The sequence below is a fragment of the Monodelphis domestica genome, chromosome 1 (assembly GCF_027887165.1).
Source record: "Monodelphis domestica isolate mMonDom1 chromosome 1, mMonDom1.pri, whole genome shotgun sequence".
Classification (NCBI taxonomy): domain Eukaryota; kingdom Metazoa; phylum Chordata; class Mammalia; order Didelphimorphia; family Didelphidae; genus Monodelphis; species Monodelphis domestica.
This window is the reverse complement of record NC_077227.1, coordinates 259587173-259608082: the sequence shown is the minus strand read 5'-3', so window position 1 is coordinate 259608082 and position 20910 is coordinate 259587173. Positions and strand designations below refer to the sequence as shown.

Sequence of the window (20910 nt, the reverse complement as noted above, 5' to 3'; positions counted from 1 at the left end):
TTGGGTCTAAAAAGGGAAGGTCAGTTTTTCTTTGGTTCCTTACCCCTACCAGGAACATCTTCTCCAATAAAACTATCTCCCTGCCTTTCAGTTACCACTCATCTTGGAGGCAGCCCTAGGCATTAGGAACTTATCAGAGGAGTTCTTTTTGTCTTTTCCCATAAAAGGTAGTGCAGATGCCAAGAGAGATACCCCTTAGATGCCATACTTCTAAATAGTCCATGATCTCCTCTAGTTTATGAGACTTCCCTTTATATAGAGTAGTAATAACAATAATAATTTATATTCCCATAGCACTTTCACCTAATATGCAAACAACTATATTCAAACAATCAATATACAAAATAAATTGGAGATTTAAAAAAGAAGATATTTGATTTCGAGGGCACTGGAAAAAATATCTTATTTGATTCTGACAACAACCCTGTTAAGGTAGGAAATAATACAAATAGCATTTAAATAGGACTTTAAAATTTACAAGGAACTTTACTCATCTGAACATCACAACAATCTCATGAAATAATTATTCTCATTTTGCAGATGAGAAAACTGAGACTCAGAGAGAGTAAAAGACTTGTCCCTAATCACTTGGATAATAAGGGTCAAAGGCAGGATGTGAATTCAAGTCTTCTTGAATCTGAGTCCATCATTCTTTCCACTAATATCATGCAGCTTCTTATCCACCTATTTCTAGTCTCATTCATTTACTGTGATGATCTTTCCAAACAAACTAGAAAATTGCCATTAGAGATAGCTAGGTAGCCCAATGGGTTGAATGCTAAGCCTGGAGTTAGAAAAACCTGAGTTCAAATCCAGCCTCAGATACTTACTTACTAGTCATATGACCCTGGGCAAGTCAATTAGCCTCTATCTGCCTCTGTTTCCTATAAGATGGAAAAAATAATGGCACCTACCTTTCAGAGTTGTGAGGATTAAATAGGTTGATATTTATAAAGAACTTAGCATAGTGCCTGGCACATAGTAGGCATCTGATAAATACATATTCCCCTCCTTTCTCATATTCTGGGAGCTCAAAACACCCGAGACACAAGCTAGCAGACCTCTAGCACCTTTGAGTTCCTTGTCGCTAGACATTTCACCTCCAATCAAGATGATGCTGTTTTGAAACTTTTCCTTATTTGTGAACTGTATGTAAAGGTTTTGAGACTACTTGTATTTTCAGTTTATATCTATTTAACTTCTTTGGAGGAAAGACTCAGGCCTAAAAATGTCACGATGCACTTTGTATCACTCACATTTTCCATATAAAAGAATGTTCAGAATAGATAGTAGCACCAATTCCCAGTGAAGTTTAAATACTATAAAAAGCTCAAAGGGTCCTTAAAAGGAAAAAAAAAAGGATTCCAAGGAGCATTTTTGTTTTGTTTCAATGTCTGTTTATATATATAGATCTAATGTTAGCTACTTCTGTGATGCTTCTCAGTTTATTTTCTTTTATATTAATAACTTTCTAATCAAAGCAATCAATTAGGTGTTGACACCAACTCTATGAAAATACATAGCAGAATGTGAACTCTGCACTTGTATTCAATTAGAATTAGGCAGATAGTTAGCAAGCCTGTCAAATTACTATCCTATCTACTACACCCTATGGGTAATATTGCTGCTTTAAAGAGGACACTTTTCCATTTGTTCTTTTGGAGAGGCTCTTAATAAAATGGTTTTTCTTCTCTCTCTCTCTCTCTCTCTCTCTCTCTCTCTCTCTCTCTCTCTCTCTCTCTCTCTCTCTCTCTCTCTCTCTCTCTCTCTCTCTCTTCTCTTTTGCTCCTTTCAATTAAGAAATGAGATTCTCTTCCCTTTCTTTCCTTCCCTTCCAATTCTTCACTAGTGTAACTACTCTGCATGGTGAAGACTAAGAGACAATTAATGACCTCTAAGGCCCTTTCTAACACTTAATCTATAATGCTGTGGACTCTCTGCATTGGCCAGATTCTGGAAAACTAACTTGGTCTCATAAGCTTCTCTTTTTTAGATTGACCTAATTTTAAGAATAGTAAATAAATTCAGAGAAATCACCCCATTCTCCTTAGTTTTGTTTACAGAAATGTCCAACAGGCATCAGTTATCCCCAAATCCACAGAACCCAGCTAGGAAACTCAAACATACCTCTAGACCTTACCTTACATTGGATATGCAGCCAGAGCAGTGGGTGTTACATACATCTGAGAGACCTAGAGGAAGAAGGTTGCAATGGCTCCAGCCAAACTTCAACCAGATAATCCATTTAGTAGGCCTGATGATGATGATTGGAAGTGCATTCCTATGTAGCAAGATATAGGAGAAGGCTAAATCAAGTTCCAGTCTAGTGAATATAAAATGGGGAACTGTTATTTTGTTCTGTCTAACCAATATGGATGAGCGCACATGTAATGAGCATGGTAGTCATGGTCCAATACTTATTATGATTAATGTCCTCATTGATTTTCATTTTTTATCAGGAAAACCTAGCAAGACTCCAGAGGGCCTTTGCAAGGAAATGGGAATTCATCTTTATGCAAGCGGAAGCCCAAGTGAAGTATGTGAATGGAATAAAGGCCCTCCCAGGAAAAATAAGGGATTTCATTCCAAATGTGTATCTTTGTTGCATGAGTTCAAGGGAGTTGACAACCAGATTTAGGATTTCTGGTCCTCCTCCCTATTTTCTAATAAAAACAGCTTTGCAAAAATGAAGGCCAGGATCTGCTTAGAAATCTCTCTGAATGTTCAGCCCAGATGGTGTGATCTCTTTTTCTTATGATTTGATGTGTGCCCTCTTCTTGGTTAATTTCTAAAACACTTTGAGGAAAATCCTTCCTCTATTCATTTTTAAGTCATAATCCTGACCTGAACAATCAATAGTTCTCCAAATAATTTCCAATTTTGTGTTCTGTGTGGAAATAAATCTAAATAGCTGGAGATTCCTTGATTTCAACAATGCTTTTTTTTAATTTTCAAATAAGAACCTTTATATTTGGCACACACAAAAGTCAAGACATGCCAAATACTGGAGATAGATATAATGCAGAAACGTGTATGCTTCCCTTCCAGCATTTTCAGTACAATCTCAGTACAAGAAATTCTTTGCCTAAATAGGAGGTTGGAAGAGTGTAGATACCCCTGAGCATATGGGGCATGCTACTTTTTAATTTATGCAGAAAATATTCAAGCATCCCATAAGTCAATTGTTAGGAATACTTACTCCAAGAATTAACTCAGCCCATGTTATTCAAAGCCTTTCTTGTCCTAAGGTATAAGAGCTAGGGACATCTCTGTATGAACCACTGTCATGAACCACTCTAACCCATTGCCCTGTATCACCTTTCTCTTTATCATTTTATTCTCCTAAATTGGAACTCATTCAATAATCACTTTACTAAGAAGTTTGATCTATAATAGTCTAAATTTCTCCTGAGTCACTGCCACTCTCTTCTCTCCTAATTCTTTCTCTGAGCATGGCCAAATGCCATCTTTCTAAAGGCTTGTCTCATCCTTCCCACTTTCACAGCTAGCATATTGGCACCCTCACTTAACTATGAAAGTCTATAGTAGTGATGGCAAACCTTTTAGAAACCTGAGTGCCCAAACTGCAACCCTCACCCTGCATTTGAGCCACCGCCTTATCCCAGATAGGGGAGGGAGGAAGTGCTCCCATTGGGCTGCTGGGCAGAGGCACAGGTGATGAAAGAAATGCCCTCAGGTGTGCATGGAGAGGGGGAAATGAGCAGCCCCCTCTAGCATCCATGCCATAAGTACGCCAACACAGATCTATAGGATACCCCACATCCCCCTTTCCTCTCCCCAATCGTTTCCCTCCTTTTTAGATTTACTCTGACAAATGTAGACATTGACATGTATACTGTGGAATGAGGCTGAAAAGCCCTGCCTTTACTACAGCCAGTCTCACTGATGACATCCTCTCCAGCTGCCAACCCCTACAGCCCCCAATGGTACAGTAAAAGAGAAAAATGGTAGTTACTTCACTCAAATTGATGATTCTTAGGATGCCATTCTGTTAACTTCTATATTATAGGTTCTGTTGACAGGTTATCCATCTGACCCTTCTCCTGCATTCCTCTTCCTTCCCACAATTCATTATGCTCTGCCTCTCACCCAAGATCCCATCACTCTCTCTCTCTCTCTCAGTAACCTTAGCAAGTTAGGTGCCCTCTGCAAAGTGTAGTATATCACTTTAGAGTTGGTTACTTCTCCAGAAGGAACTGTGGCCCATGGAGAAGCTGAGGATAGTGGGTGGGGCAGAAATTGGAACAGGAATAACAAGGTTTATAATCTCTTTGCACCCAGAAGATCCAAGAAAACAAAGAGAAAAGTTAATTTGTACTTTCAGAATAAAAGAGCCTCACATGTTACAAAAGGAGGGGGAATTGTCACTTGATACACATATGGTATTTCTCGATTAACTTTTTTGATTAACTCTGTGATTACTTTATAATTGTGGACCATTTAAGTACATGGTAATTATCATGAAAATCACAGGGTGATTATAGGTTTATTTCAGTCCAGTAAACTAAAGTGCTCCCATGAGATTTGAAAGCTAGAAGTTCCCTAGTACATGGCAATTAATCTGAGTTACTTCTTACTTACAGAAGGAATATGAAGCAATACACATTTTTTTTCTTTTTTAATAAAAGCCTCTCATCTGGGCTACTGATTAGAAAATAAACTATTTCTTTTGTCACCTGTAATTTACCTTTCACAATGTGTGCATCCACCAGCTGGGGCCAGCAAAATCAAAAAGGGGGTGATATTTGATTTCTAGATCTTGTCATGTGCTGGGGCCCTTCCTATACTTTGGGGGAAAGGTAGAATGAGAGGAGATTCAGATTAAACTGAAAATTTTAAACTCTAGCAAGTTTTACCTAAAGCAACCTTGTACATTTAAAGATGGAAACTTGACTGACCTACATATTAATTTCACACACTTAATGCCATCCCAATCCAACAAGTAATTATTAAACATCAACTAAAACAGTTCTTGTCCTCGTGGAGAATATGTTTGAGCTCACTTTGAATTTTACATGATTAAACCAACATTCTTCCCCAGCATCATGCATAATTTCTCTCCATTATAAAGATCTTTGTAAGTTGGGTCCCAAGCATATTTTCTTCTGTTTACTTCTTTATGTAGTAGAATGGAGGGGTAAGAGGTAAGACTAATATTTTACATACATAGGCCTGATGATCCTAAAATGAATAAATTAAGTAAATGTAATTGTTCCATTTTCAATAGACATAGTAGTGCCTTAGAAATGACACCAAATAAGAGTAGACAAGAAAATAAGAAAGAGGAAAAAAGTCAAATGCAAATAATTTCTCTTTTCTGTCTCCATTTTTAGGATTGATCGGAAAAAAGATAAAACAGAAAGAAAAATTTTGGATAGTCAAGAACGAGCTTTCTGGGATGTCCACAGGCCAGTGGTGAGACAGTTTTATAGGTTATCTCATTTTTTCTTTAACCCTTCTTAAAACCAATGGTAGTCTTTAGCCTATGATCATCTATCTCAGGGAAATGAGTGATCTCTGTATAATCCATTTTATTATTCATTCATATGATTACTTCAGTTTCCCTAATAGCCACCCAAAGTTAACTAAAGTTTCTAGGGCAGCTAGGTGGCATGGATAAAGTGGCAGGTCAGGAGGATTTCTCTTCCTGAGTTCAACTTTGTCATCAGACCCTTACTACCTGGGTGACCCTGAGCAAGTCATTTAACCCTGTTTGCCTGTTTCCTCAACTATAAATTGAGGTAGAGAAGGAAATGGCCAACCATTCTAGTATCTTTGACAAGAAATCCTAAATGAGGTCATGAAGAAGCAGACACAACTGAAATAACTGAACAACAAAATATCTATCCCCCAATGTTTAGGAGATTTCTCTTTGCTCTCATCCCCCTTACCAAATTATTTTCTTTGAGAAACAGCACAATCCACATTCCCAGAGTAAAAAATTTTACAATTTTTTAAATATGACATTTAGTTGACCTTTTTCAAGACTGTTTAAGATTCCACTTAACAAAACAAATTCTATATTTCTTCATAAAAGAGGCAGTCAGACTAAGGACCAATCCTTTTCCCCATCTTTATCACATAATTAAAAACAGTAATTTTTAACAGATTTTCTGTTTTATGTCAAAAATATAAAAAATATCACTAAGGTACAGAGAGGCATAGCTGAAGACACCTGGATCCCACTGTAATAGTTAAAGGAATTGTAGAGGATTGAAGAAGTACAGGGGATAAGGAAGAGTTTGTAACAGGGAATAGAGGAGTTGAAGGGATAGAGGGAATATGGATGCTGGTGTGGTAAAAGGAGAGAAATAGCCCCTGCTGAAAGGCTATCTTTGAAAAATGGGGTTCCTGAGAAATGGGCCAACTATGATAGCCTGAGGGGATGTCTTCTCTATTGATTGATATTGAAGATACCCCAGGGCAGCTAAGTATGGACCTCCCTGAGGGACAAGCCTCCCCCCCCCCAAGATCACCTGGCAGGGGTTCTATAAGGACAGTTTATGGTTGAATAGCTATCTTTAGGTTCTTCTCCTTCTAGGTCCCCCTGAAATGATATTTCTCCTCTTATCTGAATATGGGTTATTTAACTCAAGATAAATTTCTTAACAAGTTTGGATTGGGAAGGTATCAGGGTAGAGGGAATAGGGATGTCCCTATACATTTTCCAAAATTGTGTTTGAGTCTCTCTTAGCTTTTGAGCTGAGGCCAGGCCTCAAAGGCTGGTGGAGAGTTTCTTTTGTTCCTGTCTATGCTATATCTGTGCTAGCTTTCTTAAGTTCAAAGTCTTAGCAGTAGACAGCAAGAAGAATAAAAGGTTCTGAATTTCAGAGCTGGTTGGGCCTGTCTCTTTGGGCTAATGTCCTAAAGACCAGTCTTACAGTTCAAGCTGCTCCCCTTAAATCCCTTTGTTCAATAACAGGATCACAGGAATCCAAGTAGAGCACACAGTTGGGAACAATCCAGGAATAGAGGGACTTCTATCCAGAGACAGGGAGAGAACATTTCTTCCAGTCCAAGGGCCAGGAAAGAGAGTCCTTGAGAGCAACTATCACTCTCCAAGTTCCCCCTTCCTCCACCAACTGTCATTGCTATCCATCAGTCTTCACTCTAACATTCCAACTGCTGTTTGCTCTACCTCAGTGGCAAAAATACCAAAGCTTGATTCAGTTTTCCTTTCCACACCATCCTAAGATGAGATGGCACCAGAGACGCATAGTCCTCTACTCTCTCCAACCCAAGGACACTTGAGATCTATATACCTAGATCCTGCTTGAGTCTCAGGTTCTTATTTCCCAAAGCCCTTCCCATCCCCTCCCCACAAGAGTGGGAGGAAACAGAAAGAGAATCAGGCCTTTGAGGAGAAGATACAAGGGTAATTCCCCAATAAATAAGTATTATTAGGTAAAAAAAAAAGTCATTTTAAGCCATATTTACCAAAAGCTGGCACAAAAAAATCAGTCTCCAAATGGTGAGAACCATAGTTGTGAGGAGAAAAAATATAGGATGACCATATCCCCTTTAATAGTAAAATATTTTCTGTTTGAAATTCTAAAATATCCATTTTACTTGTATGCCAGAAAGTGGGCTTATTGAAAGAGCATAAGAACTCATATCCAACTTTATGAATGTTTAAGAACTCCCATCTTTACACAGAATACAAATGAGAAATGGAGGGGAGGATGACAAGGGGAAGGAAAAAGGGGGGAGGGCATAGAGAGTAGACTGAATCAGAAGAGCTGATTCTGAACCTTGCTTCTACCATGTGCTAGCTATGCAACCATAGGTAAGTCATTTTCTTGACCTTGCCAGCTCCCAGCTTCTTATATGCACTATGATATTAATTATACCTAAAAAAGTTCTTGTGAGAAATGTGCTCTGAAAACTTTTAAAATGTCTTATAAATGTGATTCATTTGCTTGTCAGCTCAGGGAGTGGGGAGAAAAAAGGGGAGGAAAAGAACATGAATCATGTAACCGTGGAAAAATATTCTTAATTAAAAATAAAATTAAATCTGTTCTTAGGAAGAAAAAATATAAAAATTTAAAGAATTTAAAAAATAAATGTGATTCATCACTAGCTATATGACCCTAGGCAAGTCACTTATTAAATATATATATATTTTTAAAAATAAAAACCCTTACCTTCCATCTTAGAATCAGTACTAAGTACCAGTTCCATAGCAGAAGAGTGGTAAGGCTAGGTATAGTGATGGCAAAACTTTTAGGGCCCAAGTTTCCAAACTACAACCCTCATGCCACATGTGAGCCCTCAACCTTACCCCAGACAAGGGAAGGAGGAAGTGTTCCCATTGGGCTCCTGGGCAGAGAGAAGAGTCATGTGAGAAATATCCTTGGGTATACATGGGGAAGGGGAAGGGAACAACCCACTCTGATATGCTCTGGCAGATATGCCATAGGTTCACCAACATAAGGCTAGACAATGGGAGTCAAGTGACTTGCCCAAGGACTAATAGCTAGGAAGTATTTGAGGCCAGACTTCCTGTCTCTGTGCTTGGATCTCTCTCTATCCACTGAATCAACTCCTTGCCCCCAGTTACTTCATCTTTATTTACCTCAGTTTCCTCAACTATAAAATAAGGACGATAGTACCACCTCCCTTACAGGGTCATTATGAGGATCAAATAAGATAATATTTGTAAAGCATTTAGTACAGTACCTGGCACATAGTAGGAGCTATATAAATACTTATTCCCTTCCCTTCTTCCCCTTATTATTATGTCACCAAAGAAACATCTTAGTTAAAAGTCATTTATAAATATCATCCCACTCATCATATTATAATCTGTCATCATTTGACATAAAGCAAGCACAGATCCAATAAACAAAATTAATTTGTTCACTGGAAAAAATCAACATACATGAGGTGTCCCCTTAATCTTTGTACAAGTTCAAGCTATTAATAGCTTAATGTATTAAGCTGGTATTGAGCTATTAATAGCTTAAAGTACTCAGTAAGTATTAAGTTATAAATAGCTTAGTACTACACAAAGACTTTGGAGACAAGTAGAATTCTTCCTTTCTTGGTATCCCAGTGCTTATCACAGTGCCTGGCAAATAATAAACACTTAGCAAATAATTGTAGATGACTTCTCAGTGGTAATAAGGTCATTTGGATCAATTAGAGCTGCAATTAGTAATTTTCCCAATGATTCCTTTCTCAGCCAGGTTGTGTGAATACAACAGAAATGGATATCAGAAAATGTCGCCGGATGAAGAATCCCCAGAAAGTCAAAAAGGTCAGTTCATTAGTTGAATTTGGAATGTTTCTATATCAAGAACACCCTCAAAACCTTCCAATTGCTTGGACAAATAGACTGAAAGGCAAAAGATTATTTCATTTTTTAAGGAACCATGACTGTCAGTCAAGGCTTCCTTCTTTACATGGGTCTCCATTAAAGCACCGCATGGGGCTTAAACCTTGATCTGACAAACCCAGGATCTGGCTGATTGTGGTCCTAAGGGACATGCTATGGAGAGGAGCATATTTGAAGCTGAAAGAACCCTGGACTTGAGTTTGAATACTAATCATGCCATTTATTGACTTATATAGCCTTAATATTGTAAAACTCTGGTTTTCTCATTAGTAAATTAGAGTCACACTGTTGTTCAGTCTTGTGAGATTCTTCATGACCCCATTTGGGGTTTTCTTGGTTAAGCTACATGAGTGGCCTGCCATTTCCTTCTCCACATCATTTTCTAGATAAGGAAACTGAGGCAAACAGAGTTAAACTTTCCCAGGGTTACGCAACTAGTAAGTATTTGAGGCCAGATGTGAACTCATGAAGACTCATCTTCTTGACTCCAGACCTGGTGCTATGCCACCCAGCTGCCCCAAATATGATCCCAGTGCTGGTATTATCTACCTTACCCATCTTTCATGAGAATTAAATGAGATAATGTAGGTAAAAGTGATTTGTAACCGTTAAGTGCCATATATAAAATATAAGCTATAATGTTAACTTCTTAAGGTTAGGACTGAAGCCTAAAGTATTCCTCCTTTCTCTTAATGAAATCGAGTTACAAAACTGAAGCTATTCTTGAATCTCTCTTTTTATCCTTCACTGTTGTAATAGAGTTCTATTCCTCTAGCACCCGCCTTTTGAGAATATATGGACAAAAGTCTCCTAGTATGGGCAAGCATGAATGTGTTGTGATCTGCATCTTTGGAGGGAAGATCCACAAAGATGAAATCCCAAAAATCCATTTGAGATTTGCAGTATCTGAGTTTTGTTGGAACATGTCCTACTGTGCAATATAGAGAAATAATGATTTTCTGTATAAGAGCCTGTTTAGGAGAGCTCTAAATTTGGAATCAAGAAGTCCTCTGGCTGAATCCTGTCTCTGATGCTTATTTGCCTATGGGACCATGGACAAGAAACTTAAACCCTCTGAGTCTCCATTTCTTCATCTGTAGAGTGGCTATGATAATAATACCAATAGTACCTTCTTCACAGGGTTGTTGTGGGGCTCAAATGAGATTTTATATCCAAATAGCTTTCTAATATTTTAGGCATTTTATAAAATCTCACTTATTATTTCTTCTAAAATTATCCATTCAGTGTTTGAGAAGGTTTCCTTAGTCCTAGTACCAGAACTTAGTAGACAAATCTCTCTCCACCCTATCTATGTTCAAGGCTTGATAAATTTAAATTCAAATACCATTGAGTCTTTTGTCATTCCATGCTACAGAGTCCCCAGTTTGTCAGCCTATCTTCTCAGGAATAGTAATGTCTATGTCACAGCTACAACTTTTTAGACTAAAATGAACCTATGTAGAGACAATCCCTGAAATAAAAGCTTATTGAAAATAGAAGCTTCCAGAGTCCATGCATACAGCCAGCCTGCCAAAGAGACTACAAGAAAAATTCATAGAGGCATTCTTTTACATATGAAGAAAGATGTAGTAACCCATGAGTAATACAATTATTTCTCAAGATTTGGTTCAATACAGTTATTTCTTGGGTGGCTAGGTGGTGCAGTGGAAAAGAGCATTGGGCCTAGAGTCAAAAGGTCCAGAAAGACCAGAATTCCAATCTGACTTCAGACATTTATTTGCTATATAATTCTGGGCAAATCGTTTAACATCTGTCTGCTTAAATCTTGAGAAGGAAATGGCAAACCACTCCTGTATCCTTGCCAAGAAAACCTCATGGACAGCTGGTCCACAGGTCATGAAGAATTAAACACAACTGAGCAAAAATTTTTCAGGATTTATTTCAACACAACTATTTTTCAGAATTGTCTTCCTGTTATTTCTTTGCTGGTTAAGTTTATCATGACCTAAGTACATCAATAACATTGGTTTAACATTGGCAGAACAATCTATTTAGGTTTGGTTCCAGTCTGTGAACCTGTTCTTGGCAGCAGCTGAGGAATAATCAGAGTAAAACTACTCCCTAAAACCATGCTATGTTACAATTTAACCTTCCTAAGATTCTACTGTGCTATGAGTTAACCCTCATTCATCCTGAAAAATTGCATTCAGGAGAAACTGAGGCCCCAAATCACCCTAGACCTAGGAGCAGACGTGGAGTTCTTCTTTCCATTTCGGTGCCTGAGATGTGTCCTTTGCTATAGAAATTTCCAGTGAGTAAAATGAAGGCATTAATAACTAATAGCATCTGAAACCCTTATTTTTTCCTTCTTTTCTAGTCTGTGTATGGAGTGACAGAAGAATCTCAGTCTCAAAGTCCTGTGCATATACCTGCCCAGCCAATCAGAAAAACTACAAAAGAGGACATCCGAAAACAGGTACATCCATGAATTACTCATAGCAGTTCCTAATACCCTAGAAGAAGGATGGGAAATCTGGGTTATGTTCAGGTCCAAAACAATAAGCAGGTTTCTGAGTTCCGAGGGAAATTTGCATGGCAATATGGCATTGTGGAAACACATTAAATTAGAAAGCAGGTTACGGGGGGTTCAAATTCTGTCCTCGCTATACATGTCACATACATGCCACTCAAAGAGGCTCGTCTGTAAAATGAGGGCATCAGATTAAATGATTTCTAAGGTGCCTTCCATCTCGAAATCAATGATCTTCTTTGGAACATAATTGGTCTGAGGTCCTCAAGCAAGTACACTATGGAGCTGGATTAAATTAGGGGGAAGGAAGGAAAATTGGTATAGATCTACTCTGGTAGATGGAGCTTTCACATCAGGAGTTCCCCTTCACTGGTGAAATCACAGATCTTAGAAAGTTGCCTGGAGCACTGAAAGGTAAAATGTGGCACTAAATGCTCATAAGATTCAGAGTTAATAAAAGGCTATTATAAGATAAATAACTGTTCTTGACACTGTAGAAAATAAAAAAGATTCATAAAACATGGACATTGCCCCTAAGAAACTAACACTCTTGAGATATAAGACACTAGTTATGTGATCCTGGGCAAGTCACTTAATCCTGTTTGCCTCTGTTTCCTTATTTGTAAAATTAGATGGAGAGAGAAATGGCAAACTTCTACAGTATCTTTGCCAAGAAAACCCCAAATAGGGTCACAAAGAGTTGGATAGGACTGAAAATAACTGAACAATAGAAAAATCAATTATTCATCGGTGTGGTACAGATGATAGAAAAGAGCATCATAAACTGAGATTGTTGGAGAAAGCTTCTTGGTGTGTAGAGTTGGAGCTAGATTGATATAAGGAAAGGGGAAGAGAGCATTTAAGTCTACAATAATGTTTCTGTCATCCCTTTTCTCAGATCACATTTTTGACTGCACAGATAGATAGACATCGTTTAAAAATGTCCAAAGTAGCTGAAAGGTAAGTTTGCTGTTAACATTATTATATTCTTCTGGGCTCACAAAATGGACATGGCCCAGGGTCAGGATATCAAGGACATTTGATATCAAGTTTATTCCAAGAGTCAGCCACGAGTCAGTGGTGGCCTAATGAATGAGAAATCAAGTCCAACAGGCTGATGCCAGTTTATTAAGGTAACAACTACCAAGTCTTATTTCCCTTCTCTGGTGCCATAAGAAAAAAATAAAAATTCTAAATCTTTAAGAGAACAGTAGTCATCGAAGGAAAAAATAGTCCCTCAAAAGCTGTCTGATAGCCTTTTTGCCTTAGGTCTCTTGATTTCTTCAAATGAAATTGTTCTCTTTCTGTGTACAAAATACCCAGGTTCATTTTATAGGACAGAAAAAACTTATGTGTATCCTTTGACATCCTATTTCTGTAAACAGAAGGGGATATGATTATCAACTGTTATTAGACCCCAAAGCACCACCTATTGGACTGCAACCAATAAAATTGTAAAGAAAGCATTTGTTTTGAGTAAGTTGGATACATTTGGCACATACCTTTGGGATACAAACTTCATGGGTGGCCAGATCTGCCCAGTTGTCTTGCCAGAGATGTAATTTTGCCCATTAAATAGGCTGTTTTTCAGCTCTAGTGAAAGGAGGCAAGACCACCTGGTGAATTTGTTTGGAATAAATCTAGCCCAGCCTTTCCAAACTGAACATTTGTTGGTCCATATGCTGCCCCTGCAGTCATTGATATCTAAAGGCATAAGTCAAATCCAAAAATTCATTAAAAACAATAGAAAAATATTTCTCTTTTCTTTCTTTTACATAGGAAATTTGGGTTGATCTGGGGGAATCCTAGATCATCTTATTTAAGTTACAAGGTATCCTCAGTCCTCCTAAAGTGGTGTCATTGGGCATGTCCATATCTTCAATCAATCAACATGCATTTAAACTTGAAATTTTTTTTAAATCCACAAATATTTTCTCTCTTCCACCACCTCTCTTTAAGAGAAAAACAAAAACAAAATCTTTGTGACACAACCATATGCATGGTTATGCATACACTAGCCATGTCAAAAAATGTTTGTGGCATTCTGTCTCTTGAGTTCATCACCTTTCTTTCAGGACTGATGCTTCTTCATCAGCCCTCTGGAATTATGGTTAGTCATGGCATCATCAGAGTTAAATAAACCTTTCAAAATTCATCAACATGAGGGCAGTTAGGTGACCCAATATCCAGGCCTGGAGTTGGGAGGACCTGGATTCAAATCTGGTCTCAGACACCTCCTAACTCTGTGACCCTAAGCAAGTCACTTAATCCCTACTGCCTAGCCCTTACCACTCTTCTGCCTTCTTGCCAATGAACTTAGTATCAAGTCTAAGACAGAAAGCAAGTTGTTTTTAACTAATCAATATGCATTTATTTATTAAGTACCTACTATGTACCAGGCATTTTGCTAGGCAATTATGTTTACAGATACCAAAGTAATGCCTGGCACGTAGTAGGAACTTAATAGGTGCTTTTCATTTTGAAAATAGTTACTGTCTTTAAGGAATTTGTATTCTATTATATTACATCAAATTCCTTGATTGACTATTTCATAGAATCATCATTTCCAATCATGTAAATGGAATCTGATGTCCCAACTGATAAACAATTGTTTCCTAAGTGAAATAATAATGAAAACAACTAAATTTAAAATGACACTGAAACGAAGAAAAATTCCCAGTGAATTGAGAGGTGAAATTTCTATCTTCAACAGAAGACTAAAGTATTTTCTGTCTTGAAACTAATGCATTTTCTCAACAGTGCATGCCTATTTGTATGTTCATTAAGCAAAAGCATCCCAAATGCTATTGAGATCAGCAGATCATTTGGCAGCATATGTATCATTTGCTCTTAAATTGTAACCTCACCCAACACTGGGATCTGCTTTGTGGCTTCTGTAGCTATGTTTTTTTAGAGCTTATTGCTCTTGTGGCAAAAGGAGTGACTCTCTACAATTGACTTTAGAGATATTGCTGTAGTTCCCTTTATCCAGGAAAATTCTGTGAGAGAAATAGCCTAGGATGTCTGGGGACCAATTAAATGCATCCACTACCTTTTCCCAGAATTCCACAAATACTGCTTTGTGACATAACAACTGAGAGCTTCTTTTTGTCCATCGATCACTTTTCCTTAGTTCTGATTTCTTACATAAGTTGGGCAAATCACTCGAGCTCTCTGGACCTTGGTTTCCTCATCTGTAAAATGAGGGGGTTCAACTTGAGGGTCTCTGAGTTCCCTTCTCGAATTCCATCTCTGAGCCTCCCTGTCCCCTGCGTTCTGCCCCATCTCTGGAACTCATTGTTATGGGGAAGCTCAGTCATATTCTGCTCAGGCTCCTAGTGAAAAAAACATGATCTAATTTCTTCTCTTTTTCGTTTGGGGTGAGCACTTCTTACCCCAGTCATTCGGAAAAGGACTTCTCCAGAGCAGCATGCAAGTGTGTATTACAGTACCAATGATGCTATTTCTTCCTTTGGGGGAAAAAAAGGTAGCAGGGTGAGAAAGGGGTTGGCAGGGAGAAGGAGAGAAGACTGGCACAGTCCTACTGTTTGTTTATTTATATTTCTGTCAGAGAGAAGCCCTCACCTGGTATGGTCTAATTATGCTTGAGAGACTGCTCAAATTGAAGGGATTATTCCAACTGACTACTTCTCACTTCACAGCACAGAGCTCTCAGGGGTCCCCTCCCAGTGAAAGCCAGATTTTATGTGATGTGGTGACAACTGGCAACTTTTCAAAGTGACACAAAGGTTTTTCATGAGAGCCATAAGGAAACTCCCAGGGAGAAAGGGCAAAGGAAAAGGAGTGTTAGCAAGAGATAAAGCAGCCCAGGCGCGCCATTTGTCAGTGTCTATGGAAAGGGGTTGGGGGTGGTGAGGAGAGGGAGAAGAATATTGCTCGCCATGCTAATGGGGAGCTTTCTGGCATCTGTGTTTGGGTGTTACTGCTCACCTGAGGTGTAAGCAGAGCTCCTCTCAGGTAAGCACACACACACACACACACTGGATCTGGTTTCCCTGGGTCTGCTCCAGGTGATAAGTGTTAATTAAACTAAAGCCATCAAGCAAAGGACCTCATCCCCAGGAGACAGAGGCATTGTTATTCACATAGTTCCATAGGAACTGAGAGGATGGGCCTTGGGGACAGCTTTATAGAGGCGCAGAGGGCCTTTGCAGCTGAGATAAAGGAGCTTCTTGGGGAAATCTGCAAGAACCAGATAGATGGGGTGGAGGAGATTGGTCTGGTCTGGAAGAAGCAAATAATCAGAGGCTGGGGAATGAGGAGGTAGCGCCTTTCAGTGGTAATGCCCTTGCCCTCTTCACTAATCTTTTTTTTTTTTTTGAACCCTTACCTTGTGCCTTAGAATCAAGGCTATGTAACGATTCCAAAGCAGAAGAACATTAAGAGGTAGGCAGTGGAGGTGAAGTCACTTGCCCAGGGTCACACAGCTAGGAAGTGTCTGAGGCTAGATTTGACCCTAGAACCTCCCATTTCTGAGCCTGGCTCTCAATCCACTAATCCACTCAGCTGCCCCCTCCTCTTTCCTAACCGTGCCCACCTTGGATTCTGAAAAGTCCTCTCTAAACCAGCAGTTCTTAGTCTAGCTTGTGTTATGAATGCATGGCTCCTTTGGGCAGCCTGGCGAAACCTATGGGCGCTTTTCAGAATAATACTCTGTTGCCTATATGCATCATTAAAAGAAATGTTAAATTTCATTTAGAAAGTAATTGAAAGATGATGTTTTCCCACCTAAATTTATCTACCCTCTGAAATCTATTCAAGATCCCCTTAAGAACTTCTAGAAAATAAAATAATCCTAAACTGGATTTAGTGGCAATGCTTATCTTTTCCTTCGTTGTCAATCTCTTTTAGGTGGCATCATTGTGGACAAGGGGGTACCACATGAAGAAATTTTCCATTTCAGAATGAATTCTTTAATTTTATTTTAGCTTTTTTCATGGAAACCTTTCTAAAAAGTCTTACATAGATGATCCAGAACAGTGCTGAGGGACTTATGAGAAACAATGCTATCCATATGTAGAAAAAAGTAATATGGGAGTAGAAATCCAGATGAAAACATTTGATCCATCACTTCTTTATATGGGTATATGATTTGGGGTTTTGGTTTTAAAAGATTACTCTATTACAAAAATGAATAATAAAAATGTTTTGACATGTAAAAATTGATAAGTAAAATAAAGTCTTGCATATCTCCCTACCTTCTTAAATAATAGTAATAACAACTACCATTTATACAGCACTTTAAGGTTTTTAGAGTACTTTACAAATAGCTCATAACAACCATGGAGGATAAGTGCTATTATCATCCCCTATTTATAGACAAGAAAACAATCAGGTATGATATTCAGTTATATCACCAAGGTCATACAATTAGTAAGTGCTTGAGGCCAGATTTGAACTTAGGTCTTCCTGATTCCAAGTCCAGCTCTCTATCCATCAAACCACCTAGCTATCCTACAGATATTACTGTGGTTAGAAATAATGGTCCAGGACATGGATGCATATATGTGTGTACACATGTACCAATAATAATGATGATAATACACACACACACACATATACTCACCTAACAATATGTTAGTTGGACAAGGCTAATAACTAGTACTGTCAAATGGTAGAATAATGAGTTTTTTATTTTTGGTTTTGTTTTTAGAGATATGATGAAATTTATAATAATTAATTAGGATCAGGTCATTGCTACCAGAAATTAGAGAAAGATATAGAAACATGACATAGAACTGTTTCTAGCTATACTCCATCCAAAAAAGAAATGAATGAGATACTAACAGAACTGAACCATTAACACAGACAGAATTATTTTCCCTAATTCCTAGAAATAACACTGATCCATAAAAAACTAAAAGCAATATTTAAATGGAAGTCATAATACAAATATGCCCAGTCTCTAAGCCATATGGACTTTTTAAAAATTTTCATTACATAGAGATGTAGCAGAATAAATAAAAACTGTGTGAGAATAAGGTAAAGTATATATCATCTTGGCTGCCCACTGGAGTTGTCCCAAAGATGTTTGTTTTCAAGCCAAAGCTTAGATCCTAGGACTTAGGGCTTATTCATTTACAAAAAGTTTTTACTTTATCTGTATAATACTCCACAGGACAATAAGTATAGAAAATATTAGATAGATAGATAGATAGATAGATAGATAGATAGATAGATAGATAGAAAGATAGATGATAGGTAGAGAGAGAAGGAAGGAAGGAAGGAAGGAAGGAAGGAAGGAAGGAAGGAAGGAAGGAAGGAAGGAAGGAAGGAAGGAAGGAAGGAAGGAAGGAAGGAAGGAAGGAAGGGAGAGAGGGAGGGAGGAAGGAAGGAAGGAAGAAGGAAGGAAGGAAGGAAGAAAGGAAGGAAGGAAGGAAGGAAGGAAGGAAGGAAGGAAGGAAGGAAGGAAGGAAGGAAGGAAGGAAGGAAGGAAGGAAGGAAGGAAGGAAGGAAGGAAGGGAGGAAGGGAGGGAAGAAAGGAGGGAGGAAGGGAGAAAGGGATGGAGGAAGGGAGGAAGAAAGAGAGGGAGGAAAAGAGAGAGAGGGAGGGAATTTGATCTGGGGTATAAATGTATTATCATGAAAAAAATTTCCATGTTGTTCACCAAATCCTCCTTAAAAAAAAAAACTCTTACCTACCAACATAGAATTAATATTGTGTATTGGTTCCAAGACAGAAGAGCAGTAAGGGATAGGGAATGAGGGTTCCCAGGGTCACACAGTTAGGAAGTATCTGAGACCAGATTTGAACTTAGGACGTCAGGTCTCTAAGGTTGGCTCTCAAATCACTGAGTCACCTATCTGCCCACACACACACCCCCCCAAGTCCTTCTAAAAATCATCACACACCCCTCTGCTCTAATGGAAATGTTTGCTTTTTGTACTGACTGCTCAACTCCCCTTATCCCTATTCATATCATTAGGGACTATTTAAGTTTTACTGCCAAGTGTGCAATTGGTTTCTTTTCAACCTCATCTCACTAACACATCTCTGGGATTGCTGCTGCTTCTTCCTCTGACTCCTGACCCACAGCAGTCATGAAATGTAATTAATGAAATGAGATAAGACAGCATGGGACTAAGGACCCTGAGGGTCTATTAAAAACCTGCTCTCATGATAGAAATGTGTCATCTTAATGACTAATGATAACTTCTAGTACAAAAAACACCAACAATCAAATAAAGTGAAAAATGAGGTTATTACAACTTTCCTTTTCCATGACTCAGGATGCAATCAGGTCTTCCCTTCTTTCTCTCAAACCTTCTTAAGTAATTAAGAAAAGACTAAAGGTAATGTTATGTCCAGGTCAATTGCAATTAAAACTGGGACCAAAATCAATATAGCAAGGAGGGCCACAATGCCTTGGACTTGTAACAGCCCCATTTTCCCAGAGAGCTCCCATCACTCACATGCTATCTTCCTTATCCTCATGAGTATTTTTATTGAATAGATTTCTCTGAGGTAACAAGATAAGGAATGCTTCACTGCTTTAGGGCCTTGTAGCCAACAGAGTGCTACCGTACATAACCAAATGTCAAGTAATTTTATAATCAAAATGAACGAAACAGGAATGCCAAGTTCTCTTGCTTTCTTTCCTCTCCACATCACCAGTGTTTTGACCATTTTCCATTTTACTCAGATTTCATTTTGCTTTATGCATCAACATTTCAGAAGCTGTCAGATTAAAAAAAAAATCTTTGGGTCAAAAGACTTCTCCCATTTCCTTGGTTTCCAATTTTCCTTCTTAACTGCCCTTTAATGAGACTTTCTCTTTCATATCTATCACTAGAAAAGACCTTAGGGAGCACCTAGTCCCATTTCTTAATTATATAGATGAGAAAACTGAGATCCAGAAAGGAAAGGGATCTGGCCAGAGTCAAACAGGCAGCAACAGAGCCAAGATTCCAATCCACGTTTACTGATTCCAAATACAGTTCTACCATCTACATCCCCTTCCCCACCATCACTTTCTATATTGAGACCATCATTGCCACTCCTAATTGCATATGGCAGAACTACAAAACCCAGCTGACCTTCAAACCCCGCCAGCAGGTCCCACAATTCCAGAGCACCACTGTTATCCGCCCCAAGCACCCCAAGAATGCTCACTGCCACTAACAGTGGAACACTTTCTACCATCCCACATTATTTTCTATAAATGACTTTGACTTCATGAAACTTTGAAAAGTTTATTTATATATATATATATATATGTTTTATGTATGTGTATATATCATATATAATATAAATTATAAGTATATATGAATTAAATTACATTAATTATATTGTACATGAGTTATATTATTTACTATAGTATCTAGGTGGCACAGTGGATAGAGTACTAAGCCTGGAATTAGCAAGACTCATCTCGCTGAGTTCAAATTTGGTCTCAGACATATTAGTAACTATGTGACCCTGGGCAAGTCATTTAATCCTGTTTGCCACTGTTTCATCATCTTTAAAAATGAGCTGGAGAAGGAAATGGCAAATCACTCCAGAATCTTTGCCAAGAAAACCACAAATGGGGTCATAAAGAGTCAGATATGACTGAAAATGACAGAACAACAATATAATCACATTAAATATAATGTATATTATGTATGTGATATATCTGTTATATATTCTTTCTAAAATACTAATATTTGTGACTTTTCTATCATTTTTACTTGGGCAACGAGATAGTACAGTGGATACCATGTGCTAGCTTGGAGTCAGAAGCACCCAAGTTTAAATCTGGCTTCCTATATTCACTAACTATGTGACCCTGAGCAAGTTACTTAATCTCCATCTGCCTCAGTTTCCTTAACTATAAAATGGGGATAATAACAGTCCACACCTCCCAGGATTGTTATGAGGATCAAAGGAGAAAATATTTCTAAAGCACTTAGCATAGGGTCTAGCACATAGTAGGTACTTAATAAGTGGATGTTCCCCACCACCACCATACTTTCAATGTCCCTATACCTTATCATATATACTTTTCCAGGCTCAGACAATTAAATTCCATCTTTTCTTACCCTGATCATTTTCATGCTC

General features: G+C 38.2%; 1 protein-coding gene across 3 annotated transcripts in view; it reads left to right on the top strand.

Moving 5' to 3' along the window:
• Positions 1-20910, top strand: part of RGS6 (regulator of G protein signaling 6) — a 773101-nt gene that overhangs the window by 641897 nt on the left and 110294 nt on the right. For all 3 annotated transcript variants that reach the window (XM_007472890.3, XM_056810707.1, XM_007472889.3), the window contains exons 8-12: positions 2460-2536; positions 5355-5436; positions 9206-9280; positions 11697-11795; positions 12748-12809. In XM_007472890.3, coding sequence (XP_007472952.1) covers positions 2460-2536; positions 5355-5436; positions 9206-9280; positions 11697-11795; positions 12748-12809 — 395 coding nt within the window. The remainder of the gene's footprint in view (positions 1-2459; positions 2537-5354; positions 5437-9205; positions 9281-11696; positions 11796-12747; positions 12810-20910) is intronic.